The following is an 18,461-nucleotide window of genomic DNA, read 5'->3' as shown; positions in this document are numbered from 1 at the left end:
AGCACCTGGCTCCTGCCATCAGATCAGCGTGGTGTGCCGGCCACAGTGCACTGGCCACGGCGGCCATTGGAGGGTGAATCAACAGCAAAAGGAAGACCTTTCTCTCTGTCTCTCTCTCATTGTCCACTCTGCCTGTCAAAGAAAGAAAGAAAGAAAGAAAGAAAGAAAGAAAGAAAGAAAGAAAGAAAGAAAGAAAGAAAAGAAAATCCCATTGCCCACTCTCCCTCTGTCTGACCCTCATTCATATCAGGCATGTGAGTGAACACATGGGACAGCACCCAACATTGCACATCAAGTTGTCATTATGACCCATAACCTGCATACATTAACCAGAATCTCATCTGGTGGTCTCTCAATATCACCCACCCAGCTTATTGTACTCAATTCAGGCTCCTCTAAGTTCAGAGGAGCATAAGGGGATGGACATGTAGTCAGGAGTCCACCCTGCCTTGCAGGGCTACCCCTGCCACATCACCTTCTGAAAATATTGTTGCTATGGCAACTTTCCAAACTTGAGGCCAGTGCTGCATACTTCCTCTGCCTGTAGGTCTACACACATCCCTTGGCCTCATCAGGCACTCCAGGAGCAGACTCACTCCATGCATACTGCAATGCTGGCCAGACAGAGGCAGGATTAGCTCAAACCACTGCCACCAGTCATCCCTGATGTGTCAACAGCTGCAGCCAGTACCACGAGGCCACAGCTCACAGCACATCTGTGACCATCCTACTCTGTGGGCAGATGTGTGATGTGGCAAGCCTCTGAGTCTTTTGCTGGATCCTTTAACCAATGGGCTCTAGAGGAGCAGGGCCTTTCCTCCCCAAATGTTTTCTACACTGTCAAGACAGTGCCTGCCCAACTCTGGTCTTAGGGGATTTGTCATTGTTCCAGGAGCATGTACTCAGGGGTGGATGGCTGGGCACTTCTGAAGTGTGAACAGGATTTTCTGTGTTTTGTTTTGTTTTCTTTTTTTCTTTTTCTTTTTTTTTTTTTTTGCTTTGTAAGGAGGACTCTATGGTTGAACATGACCAAAGTCCTCTGCCTCAGTTTTCTCACCTTCAAGTACACCCATAAGGTGAGAATAGATTCATGAGTCTTCCATTTACATGATACCTCAAGATTCTGTTCATTCAGCCATTCACATTCACATGTGCCCAGTGATGTGGGGCTATGGGAGGTCTGGTGGCTTGAGAGGTTTATGCTAAGAAGACAAGGTCAGGAGTGAGCCTTCCTATGAAAGAGGGAATCTCAGGGTTAAAAAGATTCTGGCTTCAAATGTGGGGAGCTCCCACAGTCCCCTCAGCCATGGCCAGAGATGATTTTCTCTTTCTTGGTTATGCCTCTCTGCCAAGACATGGGCACTAGGATAGAAGTTGGGAGATCCCAGCCTAGTCCAAGTTGATGATTGGTTTGACAGCCTGCCAGTCAAGATCCGTGTGCTGATCCCAGCTTTAGTTACCAAGCTTCTACCTACCATCTGCCTATTTTCATTTCATACAATGGTGTCATTTCTGGGCTCTGCTACCTCTGAGATCTGACTCTTTTTTAAAAAAAGATTTATTTATTTATTTGAAAGTCAGAGTTACACAGAGATAGAAGGAGAGGCAGAGAGAGAAGAGGTCTTCCATACACTGGTTCACTTCACAGTTGGTGGCTGCAATAGCTGGAGCTGCACTGCTCAGAACCCAAGAGCCAGGAGATTCCTCCAGGTCTTCCCATGAGGGTGCAGGGGCCCAAGGGCTTGTGCCATCTGCTTTCCCAGTCCACCGCAGAGTTCTGGATCAGAAGTGGAGCAGCTGGGAATTGAACCAGTGCCCATATGGGATGCTGGCACTGATGGGGGTAGCTTTACCCTCTACACCACAATGCCAGCCCTGAGATCTGACCTTAACCTGGTGGGTTCCTGCCTGATGGGCATGGCATCCACAAATGATGTAGGTGATTGTATTCTGCACCCACAACTTTTGTCACATTGTTTTGAATTATCTATGTCCTTGTCATTTGTCCACCAGGACTGAAATCACCTTTAGGGTAATCATGACATTCACATTATTCGTATTGCATCAATCATACCCAGGAGAGTACCAGGCATAATGCAGACAAGTCACCCCTGTCTCCCTTCCTCCTCTGCTCCTCGTTCCCACAGTGCTAGGGGCTCTTGCTCTTCTCCTCCTCCACCCCTCCCTCTGCACAGCTACCACCACCATGAGACCCACACACCATGCTCCTCTACTCCCTCTGACCCCATACACTCTCCAGTTCCAGTGGATCCTAACAGGATGACATATCAAGTGTGGAGGTTTAGTTGTACTCATGAAGCGAAGCTACAGAGCTCCACTATCACTAAGTGAATTGTGGATGTTGGACTTGAAAGCTCTGATTCTTGTGCTCAGTTCTATGGTCCTATGACAACTGAGAGCATGGCAGAAATTAAGGAGATGCCTGCCTGCATAGCCCATTCAGTTAGGAGCCACAGAGCTCTGCAGCATTGTTGTTGGAGCCCTTTCCATTTATTCACTGCTCAAACCTATTGCTTTCTTTTCTGCTTTGTGTCCATCCACTCATATCAGAGTAGCCAGGACAGTGAGTTTTTGTGAGTCATGATGGTGAGCCAGCGGCTAGACACCTTACTTAGACTTTATAATGTGCATTTTGGCTATTCCAGGAAATTGTTTTTTAAAGATTTACTTATTTATTTGAAATAGTTACACAGAGAGAGAAGGAGAGGAAGAGAGGGAAAGGTCCTCCATCCGTTGGTTCATTCCCAATTAGCTGCTATGGTCGGAGCTGTGTCAATCTGAAGCCAGGAGCCAGGAGCCTCTTCCAGGTTTCCCACATGGGTGCAGGGGCCCAAGGCCTTGGGTCATCTTCTACTGCTTTCCCAGGCCATAGCAGAGAGCTGGATCAGAAGTGGAGCAGCCAGGACTTGAACCGATGCCCATATGGGATGCCACACTGCAGGTGGCAGCTTTACCCACAATGCCATAGTGCTGGCCCCTCCCCAAGGAATTTTTTTTACTTCTTTCCTGCTTAATTGTGCTTTAGTTACCTAAGGTTGATGAATCTATAAATTGTGAATTAGTGAGGTATTCCAAATTTAGCTTTGAAATATATGATTTTGTGGGTTTTTTAACTTAACTTTTTTTTATAATTTTTTTTTTTGACAGGCAGAGTGGACAGTGAGACAGATAGAGAGAAAGGTCTTCCTTTTACCATTGGTTAAACCCTCCCATGGCCACCGAGGCCAGCGTGCTGTGGCCGGCGCACCGCGCTGATCCGAAGACAGGAGCCAGGTGCTTCTCATGGTCTCTCATGGGGTGCAGGGCCCAAGCACTTGGGCCATCCTCCACTGCACTCCCAGGCCACAGCAGAGAGCTGGCCTGGAAGAGGGGCAACCAGGACAGAATCTGGCGCCATGACCGGGACTAGAATCCGGTGTGCCGGCACCGCAAGTTGGAGTATTAGCCTATTGAGCCACGGCGCTGGCCTTTTTATAAATATTGAGCATTACCACTCCTTTTTAAAAATATTTATTAGCTTATTTATTTCAAAATCAGAATTACACAGAGAGAGGGGAGGCAGAGAGAGAGAGAGAGAGAGAGGTCTTTTATCTGATGGTTCACTCTCCAATTGGCCACAATGGCCTGAAGTGTGCTGATTCAAAGCCAGCAGCCAGGAGCTTCCTCCAGGTCTCCCATGTGGGTGCAGGGGACCAAGTATCCTCTACTGCTTTCCCAGGCCATAGCAGAGAGCTGGATTGAAAGTGGAGCAGCCAGGTCTTGAACAGGGGCCCATATGGGATGCCGGTACTTCAGGCCTGGGTGTTAACCTGCTGCACCACAGCGTCAGCCCCTGAATTTTACTTTTGTATTTAGACCTTTCTTATAGAAATGGATTATGTCTTTTAGTTTCTAAGTAACTGCATCATAATGAGGACCATTGTAGATTGTAGCAGTGAAAAATATTTGGCTTGATGATCAACATAAGGCTTATAGATAGTAGCTACCCATGAGATTGTGTCTTGGATTTAGGGGAAGTTTATGTCAGTTGGAGGTAGCCTTTAATTACTGATGAACATGAATGTACTGAGAACTCCTTGTCCATTAAATAATAAAATCCAAATGAAGATTTACACATGAGTTCCCTCCTGCCTTCATCTACCATTGAAATCCTGTTGTTTCTGCCTTTTGGATCTCCCTGTAATCTGTTGCCTCTTCTTCATTCCCACTACCACCATACCTTGGTTCAGGTCCTACTAAATTACCTTTGATATACTTTTTAATTGACCTCTGTGCTTTTTGTTTTTCTTACCTTTGTGTAAAGCCTCTTAGTTCATCCAAACATTTTTCTGATTGCTCAGGTTCTCTTACTCCAATAACTAGGAAAATCATGTGGCTGGTAGTTCTTTCAACACACCACACAAAAGAATGCTCAGTAAATGCTTACTAAATAATGAATGGAATGCCTTACAAAGCTAGGGTGAACATTTAACCTGCTTGGCCCTGGATGGTTTCTGTTTATACATTTCAACCCTGCGTCATTATGAATATGTCTCTTTTATTATCAAAGTTGTCTCTGAGCAACAAATTATACATTCATCTAATTGTGTGTGTTATCAAATAGATATCTATTTCATTGTCTCTTCAACTAGGTAGTTATTGGGGATCAGAAATTGTATTTGTTTAATTTTTATAGCCTCATTTATTCATTCAACTAAAAGAATGACTCTATCAAGATGCTGAGTTTCAATGTCAAAGCAAACATGTTTCTTGCCCTCCTGAATTTTCAATCTGGCAAGAAAAAGCAGTCTACACAAAGAATATCACCTGACATAATAAACATTAGTGTGAAATGAATGGATACATTTAAGCATTCCTAATCCAGCAATTCAAATCCCATGAATTATAATTGACAGAAGTAATCACAAACAGAACTCCATGTCATCCTGCTTCCATTTACATTTCTACTTAAAATCTTAAAAATCAAACACCACAAATATACCTAAGAATGCATAATATTTATATGCTATCTTGATATTAAGCATGAGAAAAAAAACCATACAGCAATAGCAATTTTGAACCTCCTTTCTTTTTTAGATAAGTTATAATCCTATGTGTTTCTCTACAGTGAAGATTAGGATTGTAGATACTCTTCCTCTCCCTCACTTTTTATTTTAGAGATGAGAAATCTGGGGTTTTAGAAACTGAGCTCCAAGATAAAAGAAATATTTCTTTTTTTAAAAGAAGATTTTTTTTATTTGAAAGGCAGAGTTACAGAGAGGCAGAGGCAGAGAGAGAGAGAGAGAAGTCTTCCATGCACTGGTTCACTCCCCAAATGGCTGCAATAGCCATAGTTAAGCTGATCCAAAGCCAGGAGCCAGGAAATTCTGGGTCTCTGATGTGCATGCAGGGTCCCAGGCATTCGGGCCATCTTCTGCTGCTTTCCCAGGCTACCGCAGAAAGCTGTATTGGAAGTGGAGCAGCAGGGACTTGAACTAGCCCCCGTATAGAATGTCGGTGCTGAAGGCGGAGGCTTAGCCCACTATGCCACAGTGCTGGTCCCGAAAGACTTCTTAAACCAATATTTCATGTTGGTTGGCCTATAACCTAGACTTTTTTTTTTTTTACCATACTTCCATGGGCAAATTCAATTCTAATCTCTTTCCACCTCAGCTTTCTCTTTGTAAATTGAGAATATGGTCTCCAGAATTAACCCAAGGTATAATTGATACAAAGTAAGGCATTTACTCTGTTAATCTGGCCCCTAGAAGATACTTGGCAATGTTATCCTGTATCCAGTTCTTTTTTTGTGTGTGTGTGTCTGTCTACTTGGTGAATTAGAGGGTGGTGTAAAATGCTTTGAAAAGAACCACAAATAAAAGACACAAGTAAAAATTGTATTCTCAAATCTAGATGTTAAACTGTGCCGTGTAGACCTGTGCTGAGAGTTACATTGAAATCCTTGTCATTGGTTACTTGAGAGAAGCTGTCCAGGAATAAAGCAGCAGGGGATTTTCCTGAGGGAAACAGCGTGTGTGAGGGAACCGGGATTTGGGACTCAGCAGCAGTGGCTGTCACTTCTTAAGATTTTGTTCAAGAAAGGAAGAACAGCAGCTGACCCTTAAGATCTGGGGTGGGAAGGAAGGGAAGGAGGGATGGAAACAAAAGCAAACGCTCTCTGGTTCCCAGCCTGTCTCCACCCACCCCGCACTGAAGCCCTAGGAGAGGGCCAGTAAGTCTATCTAGGAATGCCCTGGCCTGGACTCCATTTCCCAGAGTCACCCGGTGCTCTAACGTTTTCTGCTCTGAATGCCTGTGCGTGTGCATGTGGGAGAACGTGCGCATGCGTGCCTTTCCCTGTGGCTCGGGGCTGGGAACAGAAGTTCATTTACTGATCAGAGAGGTCCCTGAGAGGCCGCGCTGCTCCTTCTCCCACATTCACTGGGGAGTCTTGCTCTGCAAGTGCAATTGCAGGCGGTTCGGGAGCACACACCCCGGACCTGCCGCCCACTGCTTCTGTGCCTCTGCATCTGCCACCGTGGGCCCCAAGTTCCAGCGACTTCTCCTGTCCCACACTCTCCGCTTTGCTCCCCATGTGTCCTGAAGGAAGGGGATGTGCTCCCGAGATTTTCCACAGCAAGTATGGAGAACAGGAGGGGCACAGATGTGTGTGTGGGAGAGGGGAGGGTGCGATGGCGGGTGGCGGCTCCCAGACCTCGATCACTTGCTTCTCAGTGATGCTGGGAGCTTCTCCAGCAAAGTCAAGTCTGGGAACCAGGTGTTGTGTCTCCCACCGCCACTTCCCAGTCTCCTGATGCTCGGCCAGTCCCACGGGCTGCCTTACTCAAATTCTCCTTAAAGTACACTGGGTGAGGAACAGCACCAGCAGGGCAGTTGAGAGCACGCTGAAGGAAGGAGTCCCATTCCCTAAATTTAAATAAGCCCAGTTCTCACTTTGGGTGGGTCAGAGAATGCCTTGTGGCTGGCCTCCGGCTATATCCCCTGGTAGTTCCAGCTGGGCGGGGCTCGGTGGCCCTGAGCCAGAGCCTGAGGCAGTGGAGAGGTGGAGATGGAAGATCAGAGTAGGCTCTGGCTCCTGGCCCCCACGCTGGACCCCGCGGACACATTTTCAGCTGGGGCGCTGTGTGTTAGGCTGACTTTCCCAGCAGCACGTGAAGCTTGTGCAGTAGCTTTGTGGATTGATCGCTCCTCCGTGTTTAATTAACAGACTCTTTTTCAATCTGGAGCTTGAGGCCATAGAAACCTAGCTGATTTATTTTCCTGCGTTTCGATTTCTGTCTTCAACCCTTCTTTCTTCTCATGTTATTAGGGATGTGAACTTTTATTACCTGCTGCTAATCCCTTTGCAAAGTGAGAAGTGAGCTGAAATTAATGCAAGTCTACCGTGTGAGTTAATAATGAGCTACTTCAATCTGCATTTTCATAGTGGAGAGCTACAAAAACATAAATACAGAAAAGTATCAATTTTTCTTGTCTAGTTCTTTACAGTCACTCAATGCTCCACCAAGCTGATTATCTTACAGTCCATACGATTTTAATTAAGGGGGCCAGTTACATTTTTTTTTTTTAATTTGACACGCAGAGTTAGAGAGGAAGGTCTTCCTTCTGGTGGTTCACCCCTAAATGGCCACTATGGCTGGCGTGCTGTGCTGATCCGAAGCCGGGAGCCAGGCCCTTCCTCCTGGTCTCCCACGTAGGTGCAGGGGCCGAAGCACTTGGGCCACAGTAGAGAACTGGACTGGAAGAGGAGCAAATGGGACAGAATCCGGTGTGCATATGGGATACCGGCGCTGCAGGCAGAGGATTAACCAAGTGAGCCACGGTGCCGGCCAGTTACTTTTTTTAAAAAAATTATTTATTTATTTATTTGAAAGGCAGAGTTACAGAGAGGCAAAGACACACACACACACACACACAGAGAGAGAGAGAGAGAGAGAGAGAGAGAGCTCCCATCTGCTGGTTCACTCCCCAGATGGTCACAATGGTGAGAACTGCATGGATCTGAAGCCAAAAGCCAGGACCTTCTTCCAGGTCTCCCACACAGGTACAGGGGACCAAGCACTTGGGCCATCTTCCACTGCTTTCCCAGGCCATAGCAGAGAGCTGGATCAGAAGTGGAGCAGCCAGGTCTGGAACCAGCACCCATATGGTTTTACCCGCTCAGCCACAACACCAGCTTCAAGTTACTATTCTTATTCTGGGTTCTGTGTTTAACACCATGATATTTTCAACATGGGAGGATATTAGTGATAGATTTGCAAAATGACTGGTCTGTGGAAGACTTTGTACAAGGTGTTGATGTGAAGACGGGTAAGGAAGAAAAGAGAAAATGTGCCCCTCTCCCCCACAGAGATGCCCACACAGTACGGTAAAAGATGTGGCTTTGGGCTGGCACTGTGGCTCAGTAGGTTAATCCTCTGCCTGTGGTGCCAGCATCCCATATGGGCACCAGTTTGAGTCCCAGCTGCTCCTCTGATCCAGCTCTCTGCTATGGCCTGGGAAGGCAGTAGAAGATGGCCCAAGTGCTTGGGCCTCTGCACCCATGTGGGAGACCCAGAAGAAGCTCCTGGCTCCTGGCTTTAGATCAGTGCAGCTCTTCTGGCCATTTTGACCAACTGGGGAGTGAACCAGCAGAAGGAAGACCTTTCTGTCTGTCTATCCATCTCACTATCTGTAATTCTACCTCTCAAATAAATAAATAAAACATCTTTTAAAAAAAGAGAGATGTGGCCCTGAAAACTATTGCTATAGACTAACTTTCAGTGTAATGAAGTTTTCACTTGATTAACTGAGTGATTCATAGATTCTGTTAGAGTCCTGTTGTCACCAGATTACTAATCTGTGAAACTCATTTAGCATAGTAAGGTTACCTAGGAAGTAAGAATAGAAAGGGAATCCTGGATAGAGGTTGCTAGGGTGACAGCATTCTTCCTCTCAAACTCAGTGTGTTTTGACCTTTTCTCGCATGTACTCCCTATCACAGTGCTTGTGAGTGGGCAAGCAGTTATGTGTTTCTGCTGAGAAGAACTGCTTCACACCCGGGAAACAACCAGTGCCCATGTGGGGTGCTGGCACTGCCAGGGTCTGCTTAACCTACTACACCAGTCCCATGTGCATGTTTCAAAGAGGGGGAGGGGTTACATTTTTTCTAATATAACTCTCAAAATAAAGATTATAATGTGTAGTAGATGATGATTTTGGTTATATTTTGAGTTTCATTAAATTTCTATATTTTTTAAGTTAATGAGTACTAGTAGTTATCTTATTTTTTTTTAAGATTTATTTATTTTACTTGAAAGTCAGAGTTACAGAGAGAAGAGGCAGAGAGAGAGAGTCTTCATCTGCTGGTTCACTCCCCAATTGGTTACAGTGGTCGGAGCTGTGCCGATCCAAAGCCAGGAGCCAGGAGCTTCTTCTGTGTAGTAGTTATGTTATGTTATCCTTGCTTTGGATAAACAAACTCTCTCCCATCCCTCAGTTAAAATGTTTTTTAAAACAGGTTTATTTTGAGGGCTGGCACTGTGGCATGGCAGGTGAGGCTGCCACCTGCAGTGCTGGCATCCCATATGGGTGCTTGTTTGAGATCTAGCTTCCTGCCGTGGCCTGGGAAAGCAGTGGAAAATGGCCCAAGTTCTTGGGTTCTGCACCGCATGGGAGACCTGACAGAAGCTTCTGGCTCCTGGCTTCAGATAGATCCAGCTCTGGCCATTGCAGCCATTTGGGGAGTGAATCAGTGCATGAAAGACTTCTCTCTGTGCCCTGCCTCTCTGTAACTCTGCCTTTTAAATAAATAAATAAATTTTTACATGCTACACCACTGTGCTGGCCCCAAGACCTAACAGGTTTTCTGGGTGTACTAAGCACAGTTATTCTGTGTGACTGCATATTTCATGTTCCTTCTTATGGAAAAGTTTTTCTCATGATCTGAGTGATTGGCTACATCTGCCCGTAGTGGAAACTAAAACTTAATTTGGCGTTTGAACACCCAGAGTGCTGATTCCTGTAATCTTTTGAATTTAATCAAAAAATGTGTTTTGAAACATTTGGTCTGTGGGTAGGCAGGGCAGTTTTCCTGGATCCCTGTGAGAACTGATGAGCTGATGGTGTGTTTCTACCCCACATTATATTCTGAAATTTACTTCCTTTTATTTTCTGAAAATAACTATATTTGAAATTTGCTCCTCCCTTCTGAAATGTTTGTGCTTCTGTCCTCCTTATAACCATGGACATGAGTAGCCCTTTTCCTTCTCTTTATGATGTTACAGGAGCAGTGGGACATTGCAGCTCTCTCCCCTGGCAGCATATCTTCCTCATTACGTCTCTTTGAATTAGACCCTGGGTTAACTTGGCTGCACAAAGGCATATAGCTAAACCCAGTGTACCTAATGAATGAAAGTCATCATAAAGTCAATATGCCTTGTAAACCTCTCATCTCTTGTTTTGGAATGTGTTGTGAATGTGTCTTTTATGTCAGTGTCTGTAAGCTGGAGACTTCCCACTTAAGGCAGAAGGCTGCTGAGGGACAGCACAACTATAGCTTTGCTCTGTTACTTTACTGTGGCTACTCTCTCACCCTCTCTATTTTATTAAGATTTAAAAATTTTATTTTAAAGCAGAGTTACAGAGGAAGAGGCAGAGACAGAAGGATGGGGATCTTGCATCTGCTGGTTCACTCAAGAGACTGCAATGAATAATGCTGGCCCAGCCTGGAAGTCCAACCCAGTGTCCCACATTGGTGCAAGGACCCAAGTACTTGTGCCATCTGTTTCTGCTTCCCTAGTTGCATTAGCAGGGAGCTGGATCAGAAGTGGAACAGCTGTGACTCAAACTGGCACTCATGGGGCACAATGGGGAAAGCCACGATCTGCAATGCCAGCTTCCCAGATGAACAGCCGTTCATGTCCCAGTTGCTCCACTTCTAACCTAGCTCCCTGCTGATGGTTTGAGAAAAGCAGCAGCAGATGACTCAAGTGTTGGGGCCATTGTAACCCATGTGGGAGACCCAGATGAAGTGCCTGGCTCCTGGTTTCTGTGTGCTTCAGCCCTGGCCATGGCAGCCATCTCAGATGGAAGATCTCTCTCTTTTTTAGCATTTATTTATTTATTTACAAGCAAAGATAGAGAAAGGGAGAGAATGAGAAAGAGATTTTCCATCTGCTGGTCTACTTCCTGGATGGCTGCAATGGCGAAGACTGGGCCAGGCCCAAGCCAGGCACCAAGAGCTTCATCCAGGTCTCCCACTTGGGTGTCAAGGACCCAGGTATTGGGCCATCTTCTACTTTTCCAGGGCCACTAGCAGAGAGCTGGATCAGAAGTGGAGGAGTCAGGACATGAACTGGTGCCTATACCAGATGCCAGCACTGCAGACAGCAGCTTTACCTGGTAGTCCACAATGCCATCCCTTCTGACTCTCCCTCCTCTCCATAACTCTGACATTTTTTTTTTAAGATTTATTTTATTTATTTGACAGAGTTACTGATAGAGATAGAGACAGATAGAGAGGTCTTCAGTCTGCTGGTTCACTCCCCAAATGGCCACAGTGGCCAGATCTGAGCTGATCTGAAACTAGGAGCCAGTAGCTTCTTCTGCATCTCCCACGTAGATATAGGGGACCAAGGACTTGGGCCATACTGTGCCACTTTCCCAAGCACATTAGCAGGCAGCTGGATTGGAAGTGGAGCAGCCAAGACCTGAACCAGGGACCATATGGGATGCAGGCTAGTGTCTCAACCAGCTGTGCCACAGCACTGGCCCCCAAAACTCTGACTTTCAAATAAATAAATCTTTTTTAAAGGATGGACACACATATTGGATCCCAGCATTTTATTTGGTGGTGGTTTAATCCACTGTGCCACAAAGCCATTCCTACCCTTTATCCTGGTGACTTGTGTGTCAAGATCTGGGTAATATCTGCTGAACAACTGTTGGTATTATGGTAGACTCTTCTGTTTTATTTTGGTTCTCATTTGTTGAGTTTATTTTGGCTGCCACTTTTGGGTAGCAAGCTGTGATGTCATCAGTGGCTAAAGCTGCTGTGTGTTAGGCTGGCACTGATTCTACCTTTCCATTTCTTCAAGTAGAAGTGGAAAATGAAATCCTCTCAAAAGTAACAAGCTACAAAGTAAAAACTGGAAATCAAGCTTCCTTTCTTCTCACCTAACAGACCCAGCTGGTCTCTGTGTTTCTCATTTTAGCCCAAACCGACATCAGATTCCTAGAGCAGAAGGAAGCTTATTTTTTAATGCAGAATTCATAGATGTGGTTGTCCATTCACCTCTGAGAATTAAAGCCATCACTCTGCTTTTTGACTGGTTTTCAATTTGTGGTGGTGTCCTCTCTCACAGGAGGACAGATTCCTCACAGAAGAATACACCTAGGTGGAGAAAACTTTATGGAGTGGGTTTTCCAAAGTGAAATGGAATTCTGGCCTGGACATCCTTGAGATCATGATCAGCAGAGTGGGGAAAATTCTTAGCTATGTCCATTCACATCCTTTCCCTTTTGTTCATTGTATTCCTCCCTTATATAGTGCTCTGTGCTCTCCTTCTGTTGCACACACACAAGGCATGTCTGTGATTGAGGCTGTTTGTGGACCACTGCAGCATCTGGAGTTGCCTTTGTCTCCATCTCTAACCAGAAACTCAGATGCAGAGTGAGAAGGGGACTGCCAGCCTGCCACACAGGGTTTGGACCCCTTGCTCCTTTACTTTTTTTTTAACCCGGTGTGCCAGCTCCACAAGGAAGAGGATTATCCTAGTGAGCCGTGGTGACAGCCGCCAGGTGTTTTTAAGCTGCTAAATATTCTCCTAATTTGTATTTATTTAAAGACTATTAACTCAGTATGACAATTCTTGTTATAATAATTTGATTGCCAATAAGGAATTTACAAATTCATACCTTGACTAGAAGTTTTACTTTGTAACAATCACAGACTAGCAGAAGTCATTAACCATTAACCCTCATTTTTCTAAAATAAGAGGTTGTAATTAATATGTATATTTAAAGAATATATTTTTTAAGATTTTATTTATTTATTTGAGAGGTAGAATTACAGACAGAGGGAGAGTGAGAGACAGAGAGAAAGGTCCTCCTTCCATTGGTTCACTCCCCAGATGGCTGCAATGGCCAGAGCTGCATCAATCTGCAGCCAGGAGCCAGCTGCTTCTTCCTGGTCTCCCATGCAGGTGCAGGGGCCCAAGCACTTGGGCCATCTTCCATTGCTTTCCCAGGCCATAGCAGAGAACTGACTGGAAGAGGGGCAGCCAGGACTAGAACCGGTACTCATACTGGATGCTGGCACCACAGGCAGAGGATTAACCTCTGCACTGCATCACCAGCCCCAAGTACATGAAGAATTTAGAACAGAAAATCTACCAACCTCATGGAGTTTATCTCCCTTTCAAAACTTTTAATAGCCTTTGGGATGGAGAATGCTAATTTAAGGTACTGTAATTAAGTTCACACAAACAAAAGATGTTTTAGGATGTTTTCCTTCATTATTTAAGTTAGATACTGTTAGGAAATTCTAGATTATTTGGGGATAAATTGTAATTTCTTTTCACAAGTGTATTTGAGTAGAAACACAAGCTTTCATAATCAATTATTTATGTTTAAAACATATGCTTATGTATGTTTTGTATTAAAATAACAGCATTTTATGAAGTTTAGATACATCTTGTTCAATACAAGCCTATACTTTTTTTAAGTTTTCTTTAAAAAGAATCTTCGTATTCATTTTTTTAACACAGCAAACTCAGGTGACACAGTAAGTCCATTATTTCCCACAAAATTCATAAACTTAACAACTGAGTATCTTAAGTCTTATAAATCTTCTGAATCATTCATAGTTATGCACTTGATGGAACGTACTCCTCAGCAGCTGAGAAGAATCTTAACTTAAAAGCACCAACTCTTCAGGCATCTCTACAGACCTCTATTTTTCATTCCCTAAGACATGCAGTCAGACTGCTGATGCGCAAATACCAATTCACCTTAAGCTGAATGGATAAGAAAAAGCATTTGGGAAACCAACATTCTTAATATTAAGTCTGAAAACATTTCTACCTCTTTACTGAATGACTTTCCCTTCTGTCAATGTTAAACTCTAATGAATAAAAATTGTGTTTTGAACATAATTTTTTCAGGTTAATCTAGCACTTTAGGACATTTGTATTTGTTTTATAAGCCTTAAGGAAAACAAAAAGATAATCTCTAATCTAGACAATTCTGGACTCTTTCATTAGATTTAGAATTTTACAGCAAAGTAATATGATGTGTCCAAATAGAATGCCTTTTAAAAACTTCTCTTCATGTATGTAAATTAGTCAAGCTTATTTCCAATATATATTTTCTGTATTTTCATTTGCTGAAGCAGGGTTCAAAGGGTGTTTTTAGGATCTTGCCAACATCAGCCCTATGTACCCATAAATTATTGGAGCCATTAAATGGACAATAAAAACTGGTTGAGGCTACTGATGAATGCTTCAAAAGGAATCTGAATCTTTTCCAGGTGTCTTTTTAGGCCATTAAGGCGATTGATAACATCCCAAAACCCTGTAGTTTGGAACATACACCCTAGCGGTTTGGACCCTACACTTTAACCAATCATTTTAAAAAGCATCACCCCCAAAGCCATCTAACCACCTTTACTAGGTCTATTCCCACCACTGGATTTACTAATCAATTTTAAGAGATGTTCTTTAAATTCCCGCAGAATGAGGTGATTTGCTGAATGGTGCTATAATATGTAGAATGTCTCTGAAAACTCTATATAAACCCCACAAAGTATATGGGATGGGTCCTCATCAGATGACCACTGTGATGATTGGAGGAGTGGACCCTAGATCAAGCTAGAACAATAAACCTCTTTGCTTTTGCATCATTGAAGTCTCTCATTGGGATAATTGAGTTCCATCCAAGTTCGGTCTAACAGAAAGAGAGTCGGCCTCTGCCATGCACTAGTTCACTCCCCAAATGACCACAGTGGCCAGAGCCTTGCTGATCTGAAGCCAGGAGCCAGGAAATTCTTCCAAGTCTCCCACATGTGTGCAGGGGCCTAAGGACTTGGGCCATCTTCTACTTCTTTCCCAGGCCAGAGCAGAGAGCTGAGTCAGAAGTGAGCAGCTGGGACTTGAACTGGAGCACATATGGTGTGTCAGCACTGTAGGCCAGGGCTTTAACCTGCTGCACCACAGTGCCAGCCCCCCAAGTATTTATTAAGAGCTCCTAACTGACCTGTTAATTTTGATAAAAATTTATGACACTCATGAGTTTTATTATGAATCTTCATTCTAGTTTGCATGGCATATAAATGACCCCCTTGGTGAAATACATAATGATCAAACAATGGCTGACAAGAAACACCCCTCAGATCAATTCTTGAGCAACTGTTCAGTAATAGGCCACCACAGGGCCCTACTTATCATGCTCCTGAACTATCAGGTGATGCTGTATTTCTTTTATTTTTTAAATTATTTTATTTTATTTTTTTATTTTGACAGGTAGAATTACAGACAGTGAGAGAGAGACAGAGAGAAAGGTCTTCCTTCTGAATGTTGTTGGTATTTTGATTGAGATCATGTTGAATCTGTAAATTACTTTTGAGGGGCTGGCACTGTGGAATAGTAGTTTGAGCCTCTGTGGCATTGGCATCTCATATGGATGCCAGTTTGGGTCCCAGCTGGTCCTGTGATCCAGCTCTCTGCTCATGGCCTAGGAAGGCAGTGGAAGATGGCCCAAGTGCTTGGGCTCCTGTATCCACATAGGAGATGAGGAGGAAGCTCCTAGCTCCTGGGTTCAGATCAGCCCAGCACCAGCCATTACAGCTATTTGGAGAATTAACCAACAGTTAGAAGGCATCGCTTTTTGTCTCTCCGTCTCTCTGTCTATAACTTCTTCTCAAATAAATAAATGATTGTAAAAGTAAAATTAAAAATAATTTCTATTGGTAGAATGGGAATTTTGATGATATTTGTTCTTCCAATTTATGAACATCAAAGATTTTTCCTTTGTTTGTGTTTTCTTTTTTTTTCTTTAATGTTTTGTAATTTTTCTTATAGAGATCTTTCACACCCTTGACTAAATTTATTCCAAGGTAATAAAAAATTTTATGGTTATCAAGAATGGCACTGATCTGATAAGTTATTTTTCAGCCATGGCATTTTTGTGTATATAAAGGTTATTGATTTTTGTGTGTTGATTTCATATTTTACAACTTTGCCAAACTTTCTTGTGAGTTTCAATAATCTCTTGGTGGAGTCTTTTGGTTTCCCAATATTTAGGATCATGTCATCTGCAAACAAATTATTGGACTTTCTCCTTTCTAATTTGTTTTCCTTTGATTTCTTTTTCTTGCATTATTGCCATGGCTAAAACTGTCAGTAGTGTATTGAACAGCAGTAGTGAGGGAGAGCAACTTTGGTTTCAGATCTTAGTGGAAATGCTTCCACGATTTCCCATTCAATATGATGTTGGTTGAAGATTTGTCATATATTGCCTTGATAGTGATAAGGAATGTTCCTTCTATTCTCAACTTGCTTAAGGTTTTTATAATGAAAGGCTGTTTTTTATCAAATACTTTCTCTTCCTCTATTGATCATCATGTGGTTTTTATTCTTTAGTTTGCCAGTGTCACATATCACATTTATTGATTTGCATATGTTGAACTATCCCTGCATACCATAGGTACATTCCACTTGGTCCAGGTAAATTATCTTTATGATCTGTTGTTGGATTTTATTAGCTAGTATTTTGTTGAGAATTTTGGGACCTGTGGGTATCAGAGATATTGTTCTTTAATTCTCTTTATTGTATCATTTTCTGGTTTAGAAAATAAGGTGACACTGGCCAAGCAGAAGGAGTTTGGGAATACTCTTCTCTTTCAATTGCTTTGAATAGCTTAAGAAGAATTGGAATTAGTCTTTTTTTTTTTTTTTTTTTTTTTTTTGGACAGGTAGCCTGGACAGTGAGAGAGAGACAGACAGAAAGGTCTTCCTTTGCCATTGGTTCACCCTCCAATGGCCGCCGTGGCTGGCACGCTGAAGCCAGCGCATCGTGCTGATCCAAAGCCAGGAGCCAGGTGCCTCTTCTGGTTTCCCATGGGGTGCAGGGCCCAAGCACATGGGCCATCCTCCACTACACTCCTGGGCCATAGAAGAGAGCTGGCCTGGAAGAGGGGCAACTGGGACAGAATCCGGCGCCCCAACTGGGACTAGAACCCCGTGTGCCAGTGCCACAAGGCAGAGGATTAGCCTATTGAGCCATGGCGCTGGCCAATTAGTTCTATTTTTAAAAGTCTGATAGAATTTAGCAGTGAAGCTTTCTGGTCTTGGGCTTTTCTTTGGAGGGTTTTTGTTACTGATTCAATATCTGTTTTGGTTTTTGGTTTGTTTAGGTTTTCTATATGTCTTCATGGCTCATTTTTTTTACCTAGCATGTGTCTTGATTTCTTCCAGGTTTTCTAATTTGTTGGTCATTGCATGTGATGCCCACATTCTATATTGCAGTGCTAATCTAAGTTTTCAGTGTTTCACTTCCAAACTAGTTTCCTGCTTAATATCTCTGAGAAGCATGGGGTAATGGCTCAAATTCTTCAGTTCCTTTCACCTAAGTGCAAGATCTACTACTTATTAGGGGACCTGAGAGCCTGGTCCAGCCATAGCTGTTGCAGACATTTAGAGAGTGAACCAACATAAGCAAGACCTCTCTTCCTCTCTTTCTTCACCCACTTTCTGTGTGTTTCTCTGCCCTTTCTAAAATCATTTTAAAAGTTATTTACTTCTTTATTTGAAAGTCACAGTTAGAGAGACAGAGAGAGAGACATAGAGAGATCTTCCATCATCTGTTTCACACCCCTGGTTTCTCCAATGGCCGGTGTAGGGCCAGGTTGAAACCAGGAGCATCTTTTGAGTCACCCATGGGGGTGGCAGGAGCCCAAGTACTTGGGCCATCTTCCACTCTATCAGGCCATTAGCATGAAGCTAAATCAGAAGTGGAACAAGTGTGACTTGAACTGGTGCCTATATAGGATGCCAGTATAACAGATGGCAGCTTTGCATACTGCAGCACACCGTCCTCCTCTCTGCCTTTCAAATAAACAAATCTTTAAAAAAGAAATGAAAATGTCCTTAAGATAGTAAAAGTCATCATGATTGAGCACTGAGGAATCTATTGAAATAATTACATTTTAAAAGATTTATTTATATATTTGAAAGGCAGTGTTAGAGTGAGAAAGGGAGAGACTGATCTTCCTTCTGGTTTGTTCTCCAAAATGGCTGCAATGACTGGGGCTAGACCAGGCTGATCTCATGAGATAGGAGCTTCTTCCAGATATCACATGGGTTCAGGGGCCCAAGCATTTGGGCAAGCCTTTGCTGCTTTCCCAGACACATTAGCAGGGAGCTGGATAAATTTGGAGCATCAATATCTATGACATCTTCCTT

The 18,461-nt window shown here is 43.5% G+C and overlaps 1 protein-coding gene across 1 annotated transcript in view; it reads left to right on the top strand.

Annotated features, from left to right (window-relative positions):
* Positions 1-6,259: 6,259 nt before the first annotated feature.
* LOC127489831 (uncharacterized) overlaps positions 6,260-18,461 on the top strand; it is a 30,046-nt gene continuing 17,844 nt past the window's right edge. The window contains exon 1 of the mRNA XM_051841632.3: positions 6,260-6,640. Within this exon, the coding sequence (XP_051697592.2) occupies positions 6,614-6,640 (27 nt within the window). The 5' untranslated portion in view covers positions 6,260-6,613. The remainder of the gene's footprint in view (positions 6,641-18,461) is intronic.

This window comes from Oryctolagus cuniculus, chromosome 7, assembly GCF_051225735.1.
Source record: "Oryctolagus cuniculus isolate XC-2025 breed Fujian yellow rabbit chromosome 7, ASM5122573v1, whole genome shotgun sequence".
Classification (NCBI taxonomy): Eukaryota; Metazoa; Chordata; class Mammalia; order Lagomorpha; family Leporidae; genus Oryctolagus; species Oryctolagus cuniculus.
Note: the sequence above shows the minus strand (reverse complement) of the source record. Positions and strands in the feature narration are given on the sequence as shown.